The 9,050-nt window shown below is 30.2% G+C and overlaps 1 protein-coding gene across 1 annotated transcript; it reads right to left on the bottom strand.

Moving 5' to 3' along the window:
• Nucleotides 1-1,433: 1,433 nt before the first annotated feature.
• Nucleotides 1,434-5,330, bottom strand: LOC115698254 (probable anion transporter 3, chloroplastic; the record flags this gene model as incomplete). The annotated part of the gene is made up of 8 exons (XM_030625457.2): nt 1,434-1,870; nt 1,958-1,991; nt 2,090-2,227; nt 2,591-2,737; nt 2,877-2,921; nt 3,002-3,350; nt 3,506-3,732; nt 4,635-5,330. Coding segments are annotated over 8 exons (1,812 nt in total), but the record flags the coding sequence as incomplete, so codon positions are not given.
• Between the last annotated feature and the right edge of the window lie 3,720 nt (nt 5,331-9,050).

Here is a 9,050-nt window from a genome sequence, read left to right as displayed (position 1 = left end):
TGTGGGTGCCCTGTAGTATGCAACTATAACTAGACCAGAGATATCCTATGCAGTCAATAAAGTTTCTCAGTTCATGCAAACACCTCTCGAGGCTCACTGGAAAACAATAAAGAAAATTCTGAGGTATCTAAATGGCACACTAGATTATGGTCTGCACATGAAGCCTTCTACATCACTCACCTTAACAAGTTTTTGTGATGCAGATTGGGCTTCAGATCCAGATGATAGGCGCTCAACATTAGGGCTTTGTGTCTATCTGGGTTCCAACATTGTCTCATGGTCCTCAAAGAAACAAAGGACGGTTTCTAGGTCCAGCACAGAAGCTGAGTCCCCTAGCTTAGCACAAACAACAACAGAGGACATCTGGGTTCAAGCTCTTCTTTCTGAGATTGGGGTCAAAATACCAAAGCCACCAACTATATGGTGTGACAATCAAAGCACTGTCTTGATGGCAGCTAACTCATTCTCCATGCAAGAACAAAGCATATCGAATTGGACCTCTATTTTGTCGAGAAAGGGTAGTCAACAAACAACTCTTTGTTCAACATACATTAGCTTGTGATCAAATAGTTGACATCCTCACAAAGGCCTTATCCTCTACACGGTTTCATATGCTTCGATCCAAATTTAGTCTGGTGTCTTTATCCACACTAAGTTTGAGGAGGGGTGTTAGTACTGTTGTTAGTTAGGTGTGTGGTCAGTAGTTTGTTAGCTCCTTTATAACTGTATATAGTTATTTATAACTGTAATTAGTTATTTTTGTTATTACTCTTTCGTTTCTCGCACTGTATATATACTGAGCTATTGCTCCATTAATGAACAGAGTTCATTTTATCCACTCCATTCTCTCTCTCTCTCTCTCTCTCTCTCTCTCTCTCTCTCTCTCTCTCTCTCTCTCTCTCTCTCTCTCTCTCTCTCTCTCTCTCTCTCTCTCTCTCTCTCTCTCTAACACCAGTATTATTGGATTGAATTAGATCCCTCCAATCTAAAAAAAATAAAATTTTAATGTTAGATTTTATATATACATATATTTTATTACATATAACAACATAAAATTTAATTACTCATTCAAACTAAATGAAAATATTAATTAGTTCGATTGGATATTAGATGGAAACACCTGATCTAACAACTGATCCGATCTAATTCAATATTCATAAATAACATCCAATCTGATAATTACAATTAGATATTCAATATTTAGCTATCGATTATAATTAAATCGGCCAGTTATCATTGAATTGGATCATTAATGCACACAATTTTATTTTGATGTAATTCTGTTTATCTTGGCCACGTGCCTAATAAAATTCTATGATATTTCTTTCAAAAGTCAAAAAAAAAAAAAAACAAAAAAAAAAAAAGGAAAACAACGAGATAAACTTTTCTTTTACTGCTAAATTATTTCTGAATAAAATTCATCATTTCAAATCTTCATGTTAAAAGTTTCACTATTACTTTTCATCTCACAACTGAATTTTACATGTACAAGTTGCATACAATTGGAGGAAATGAAAAACAACAAAGTGTTCTTGCTTGTTGTACGGACCCCCACAAAAAAAAAATGAAATAAACATAAATAATTTTACACTGATAATACTTCACTCTTCTAAAATTAAATTATTCAAAAAGAAAAAAAAATTAATAAATTAATAAAATTATTTTTTTTGTTTTCGTTTCGGCTTCTTGAAATTTCAATCATAAAAGACGCGTTCTCCAGTAGCAAAAAGGTTCCAAAATATGGCTGCAGCGAAATAGAGAGCTGCTGTGACAGTTAAGAATGCTTGAAATGATCCTAACCATTGGACAAAATATCCAGTTCCTATGGTGCTGATGATGGCCGCCAATGTCCCCGCCGAATTTGAAATCCCTGTTAAAGAGAAACAAAATAATCTAAGAAAGAGTCATAGTAAACAAAAATCCAATGTAGAAGATGGAAAAAGTAGAAAGAACATACCATGGAGAAATCCAGCATATTGAGGAGCTATGTCCTGTTTGATTCAAAAAGAGACAAGAAAATTATTCATGCTTATTCGAACAAATTTGTGGCGAAAATTTAAATTTGATGATGGAATAGCAAGGGACTTACTTGCATATTGAGGAAATAACCAGCTTGGGTGAAAGAGCTTAAGCTCAAAGCTATGGTGAGGAGTACGGCTGCAGCTATAGGTGTTTTCGCATAGTTCAAGCATAGCAATGCCACTCCGGGTCCAATGAAACCGATGGACTGAATTACAACAAGTATTACATAATCTCTTAGTGAGTTATATAAAGATGAACAAATAGTCTTGTACTAGTTTCAAGAATTAAATGCAATATCAGCATAACCTAATGGGAATAAACAACGAGTCCCATCGCTCGTCCTTGTTAGATTGTTCACATGAAAAGTGTTACACTACTCGTAACCAATCAGCATTGAGATGCGAAACCGTCAATTTTACTTTCTATACTTTCCGTTCTACTACTGTCTAAACCTTCATTCCACTATCTTTTTTAATAGGCCTAATGCTAAATTTATAATGTCATTCTCATTAGGTACTTAGTTTGGCTTCTAATTCGACAAAGAGACGTTGAAGAGTGAAAACAATACCTGCATGAGCTTTCGAACTAGTGTCAACGAGTATCCTGTCTTGATTAAGTTATCTGATATTGTGCCTGCAATGAAGCCAGAAACCGCCATTGTTCCCCATGGAACGGCACTAAACCATGCTGCTTGCTTCAAGTTCACATTAAATACCTATAGAAGAGACAAAAACAGGTATAACTAATTGTTAAGGACTTAAATTAAGGGTATTTTGCTTGTAATCTCATATGATTAAGTTGAGAAATAACAGTTTCTTTTGTGATCATGCTAATTGTAGGAATGGTTTACTTACAGTCTTAAAGTAGACAGGCATCCATGAGAGAAGAACAAAGTATCCCTGCAGTACAGACCATTGATAAGCAAAGCTTCATACATAAGCTGTCATTTCAGCCATTCATTACCGGAGAAAAAACTCACCCAATTGTTGGTTACATTAGCAAAAATAATTGCCCATGTCGGTAACTTTGATAGTAGAAGGCGCAGAGGTGGGAATTTGTCATTTTTTACTGGAGAATCAGTTTTGCCTGCTTGGATTAAAAGAAGCTCTGATTTGCTGATATAAGAGCTATCTTTAGGGTCATTTGATACCTTTAACGCCCATATCATCAACCAGACTAACCCAAACGACGAGAAGAGAATGAATGGACCTGACATCCCCATCGATGACAGCATTATTGGAGTAAGTAGGAACCCTGCAACATTGCCAAGATGAAATCCAGCCATAGATAGTCCAACCGCACTCGCTCTTTCTTGCGTTGGAAACCACCTATACAAAAATCACCAATTAACACTTTTCACTTCTTGAAAGAATCGATTTCCTCATCGTGCAGTCTTAAGGAATCTTCTAGTTTTTGGTTGGTTTAGAAGTAACTTATTATAAGAGTTTAGTCTCTATTTATAATGACACTAAAGGGGAATCACCTGGATATGAGAGTGCTCATTGAGGGAAAGGCTACACCTTCAGCAAGTCCAAAGACGACCCGAATAGCTAAGAGGCTTGTTGTCGAGTGGTTGGCAGCCAATGGTGTTAAGAGAGTAGCTAAAGACCATAAAGCCACACCATATGCCATCACTTTCTTTCCTCCATATTTGTCCACTAATGCCCCTCCAATCACTGAGGAGAAAATGTATCCCCATAGAAAAGACGACTTCAAAAAAAAAGGCACTTAATTCGTCAGCATTGATTTTTACAACAAAATGGTTAACAAGCACAAAAAACTAAGGTACACGAAAATAAGAAAATATAGCATTTCGGGCTGCTATTTGCTAAGCATTGAAAGTTCTCATGTTAACATATTGTAATGGATTATAATATCCTCCATTCTATAAGTAGCATTGTATTCTCTTACTCTCTCAACCTTCATACTACAATCCAAAGTTATAGTCAAACAAGCACCCAATCCTGAACAATAGCAAGCAAATTTTGCTTACTAAAGATCTAATTTAAGATTGGTGCTCAAAATAGAGCCACCTTCTAGAAAAAGTATATAAGAGTATCCCTCATCAAATAGATGTGAGGAAGGATTCAACCCATTTAAGACCATGAGTTACCATACACACAATTATATACTGTAAATTTCTCCTATCCCCTAAAATCAGGTCTTACTATCTAAACTTTTTACACATACATTCTTCTTCAAAGTCATCATAGATTCATGGTCTCACACTATAAAAATGGGCTTGGGTTGATACCAATTAGCCCATTAAGAGATTTGGTGAGAAATAAGCTTGTTGATTATGGTATCATGTTGTGGGGACAAAGAGGAACATAACTTAAATTTTAGAGAAACGGCTAACCAACAACAGCCTCTAATTTCAACTACTACACACAAGTCACAACAACCACATCTCCCATACATTTAATCACTAAAGATAACTTAAGTAGTACATGTGAATAGAAACCATATGAAAAATCCCAAGTCTTATTAGTTTGATTCAAAATGAAATGAATGAAGAAATAAGTAATACATGCACAATTATAAGCCAAAGAAATCCAAAACTCAAAAAGAAAAATCACAAGTCAAATTAGTTTGATTGAAATTGAATATACCTGAACAATGCCTAAGAAAGAGCTAGACCAACCAAGCTTGGCAGCCAAGGGAACGACGGCCACAGACATAACGACTCTATCGGCGTTACATAAACACATAACGGCAGCCACCATAGCCACCACCTTAAGTCTCTCTGGAACGTTGACTTTGACTTTTTCTGTAGAAGAAGAACTCCTTCTTCCTCCTCCAACCAATATTCCTCTTTCTAATCCCTCTGCCGTACACCTCACCACCCCATCATTTCTTCTTCTTCTTCTCTCAAAATGCTCTGTTTTGTTGGGTATTCTGATTCTTGGTCCGTTTCCAATGCTTGAAAAACCTCTCCATTGTTTGGTTAGCTTGGCTTGGAGTATGGGAGCGTAGCTCAACTGGGTCTTGTTCAAATCCTTCAAATTCGAATGGGGTTTTGAGAAACAAGATGGGTAAGAAGAAGGGGCTGAAGTCGTCGCCATTGGAGAAAGAACAGAGCAAAAGCAGAGAGCTTTGAAGAGAGAGAATGTGTCAGCATACACAGAAAATGGTTTAAATAATAATAACAAATCTTTCTGAGTTTTGTGTGTTTGGAAAGAGAGAAAGATCACATGTACAATCTTTCCAACAACTTGAACATTGGAGAAATGGAAAAAGAAAAGAAACGGAAAAATGTTGTTTGTTCCAAGGTTGGTATGTATAAATAAACTTATTTGTTGGAATATTTATATGCTATAAAAGTGTACATCAATATCAATAATTACATTCCTAATTAAGTCAATTATTAAAATACAATTTTGCATTTATTATTAGCATTAAAAGAAATAGAGAAATGACAAAAGCACCAAATAGTGTTTAATACGACCCCGAAATGAAATGTGATATAAGGTGATAGTTTTTAATTTTTTTTTTTTTTTTTTTGAAATGATAGTTTTTAAATTAAATCATATGGATCTCATATTTAATTTTGTCAATAATAATAAATATTAAGTGATTTCTAATATATATTTTTTAATTTAATAAATATTTTAAAATTTCTTTAACCATTCATAATTTGTGACCGCATATATATATGGACACCATACCTAATAACAATATTTATTAATAAATAATCTTAATGATTTTGCCTAGTAATTATCTTATCAAAATAAATAACTATGAGAAATTATTGACTTGTACATGTACTTTTAATGTTTAAGTTGAATTTTTTTTTTTTACATAGTTCTATAATACAATTAGCGAGGATAAGGATTATCTATAAAATTTTAGAAAATTTATGATAATATAGGATGCGAGAATTCTTGTATATATATTTATATGCAAGTGTAATTAGTGGTAGACTCAAAATTTAAAGTGAATAAGGGTAATTTTTTAAGACAAATAGACAAAAATAAACTTTTTTTAAAAAATATATTCTTAGAATTTTGAGTCCACCCTCTTAAGTGGCGTTTGTTTGGAGGTAATGAAATAGAAAGAAAATTACTTATCAAAAAAAAAAAAAAAGAAATGGAAAGAAAATAATTTTCATTCTATTTCTTTCTTTGATTGCATTTTAAAGTATTAGAATGACATTCGAATGGAATGTTCTTTCACCATTTTGGTGGAATCACTATTCATTCCATTTTAAAAAAGAAAAAAAGACCATTCCAATATAATAAAAGAAAAAATTTAATAATTTTTTTATCAAGTATTTTAAATTTTATTCCATTTTAATCTTATTCCTATTCTATTCTTATATTTTCATTTCTTCCAACCAAACACTATCTAAGTGTAATACACGATTTGAATGCAGTCACTAAGAAAATTTTCATTCTTATTTTGTATTTATCATTCTAAATTCTTAAAAATTTTCAAAAACAGTATACACTATTACGAAGAAAAAAGTATAATTATTAATTATTATTTATTTATGTAACAAAAATATATAAAAAATTATAAAGTATTCATAAATATGATTTTATAAAATTAAATCAATTTTAATTATTCATAAGAAATACAAATTTAATTTTAATAAAAAAATGAAATAATAAAAAATTAATATTAAAATAAGTTATTGTGTCAGATACACTAGTTACAATTTATTAATTAAAGAGTATTATTATAGGGTACCAAAATGATAACTTTTATAATTTGTTAACGGTTCCTAATAAAAAAAAATTAAAATAAGCTAATACCAACAACACAATATTTAACATTTCTCTTGTGTAAATGGTATTGTCCATTAGATTGGGGAAGATACGTGGACATTACGTGTAACTACTTACAAAGTTTACAACAACACAATCACCACCAACCCTATGGGCACCACCTACCACAAAACATATTTGAATTCAATTCAACTCTAAACCAAACCCAATAAATTATGACTTTGCATTTTGGTTTCAGTGTGCTTTTGTATAGCTTTTTTATTTGAACAATAAAATATTCAAAGAAAAACCACACATAAATATCTTTTGGTTTTCTATAAATTACAAATTTAAAGAGTGAATATCTTTATGGTGTATTAGGGCTAGTTCGATACAGTTATGCTGTGGGAAAAAACAACTATAGCAAAATTGTGGAAAAAAGTTAAGCTAAGTGTTTAATAAATTATAAATTTTAAAGTATTGTGAGTTGTTAAGATCTATTATAATGATAATGATAATGATATAATCTAGTTTATTATAATCACAAATATGTAAGAACATATTTTATATAATAGTTTATTTTTTATATATTTTTAATTCTTTTTTCAAATATAAATTTATATGCATTTAATAAAAATAATTTATAGTATTTTTTTATTCTGTTTTATCAAATGTAAAAAAAAAATTAGAAACTCAAGTATATAAGAAAAATTCTAAGTTGATGTTCTTTGTTAATAATAAATAAAATATAATGAGTTTATTTTAATTTATTTTAATTTTTTTAATATGTTATAAATAAGTAAATATGTTTAGTAAAAAAAAATTATTATAGTTTTTTAATCAAAATAACTTTTTCTAAAAGTTGGGTTGGAACAGCTTCAACTTTTAGCTGTAGTTTTTTCAAAAATTCTTCAAAAAGCTATTTTTTGACTGTTTACCAAACACATTTTTATCACAGTTTTTTTAAAAAGCAGATTTTAGTTTTTCCAAAAGCTATACCAAACGGACCCTAGATCATTTTTAACAGAGAGCTATAAATGTAGTGCATTATTATTTTTTAGAATATTTTGCTAAAACTTAACTCTAATAGTGATATAAAATGTATGCCAAATTCGGTCAAAACTAAAAATTGTACCAAATTTGGCACAAAAGAAAGCATGGGCCAAATTTTAACACACAATAAATACTATCTTTTTTAATTACCTGTTTGCCACTTATTAATACTATTCATTGACTTTGAATAAGACATATTAATAAGATTTAAATAATATAAATAAAATTAATTATTTTGTATATTTTGAATGAGCATTAATGGTAATATTGACTTTTATAATTACAGTAGAACCTCTATCCAAGAATACACTTGGGACCAAGAAAATAATATTCTAATTGAGAGGTTAGAATTAAATAGAGTTACACTTGAAAAAAAAATCAAAAAATCAAAAAATATCAATGTAACAAAAATACCAATAAACAATTCTTAATACTATATTATATTAAAATTATTATCGAGTAGATATAATATTTATACATGTACTATAATTTGAAATAAAATTATTAATTCTACATAAATAAATTTATAAAATATATGTATATATTTTTTTAAGATGTAATTATTCTTATATAGATGTATATATTTTATTAATACGAGACTTAAAAAATGTATAACTAATTACAATATAGAGGTTATTCTTATTTATAACTGGCCCAAATTGGGACTTCATTTTTTATAACAAATTAAAGGTTATTCTTGAATAGAGTATTCTTAAACAGAGGTTCTGCTGTAATTTGTACATTGTGCATACTAGTTTGCACCTTGTACATCGAAGTACAAATATAAAAAATGGGTCAAATATAATTTTATATTTTGAAGTAAATTTAATTTAAAATATACACTATATTCATGAGAGATGATCTAATACTTTTTTATTTATTGACTTTGGCTTGTACAAGACAAGATCCATATTTTTGGTTAGGGTCTAACACCATTTTATTAGGATTGAACGTGTAAAAGTCATTGAAAGTCTTTGATGATAATATAAGATATATTTAGTGATATGACAGATCTATATAGATGTGAAATTGCTTTAGATTTAGATTTAGTCAACAAGCTCACTTAAAATATATAACCACACTCAATATTTGAACCAAAAACCAAATACAATCAAATAGAAATTATCTTTTTTAAGAAGCCAAAGCTTGAGCTGTTTGTAAAGGCTATTTTGAACCTTGTTTTCCAGTCCAAAAAAGTTGGAAACTTACCATGTAGATGAGCATGTAGTGTTCCATTTGATACCCATTTAGATTTTAAAGAATCTA

This window comes from Cannabis sativa, chromosome 7, assembly GCF_029168945.1.
Source record: "Cannabis sativa cultivar Pink pepper isolate KNU-18-1 chromosome 7, ASM2916894v1, whole genome shotgun sequence".
Taxonomy (NCBI): domain Eukaryota; kingdom Viridiplantae; phylum Streptophyta; class Magnoliopsida; order Rosales; family Cannabaceae; genus Cannabis; species Cannabis sativa.
This window is presented reverse-complemented; position numbering and strand designations above follow the sequence as displayed.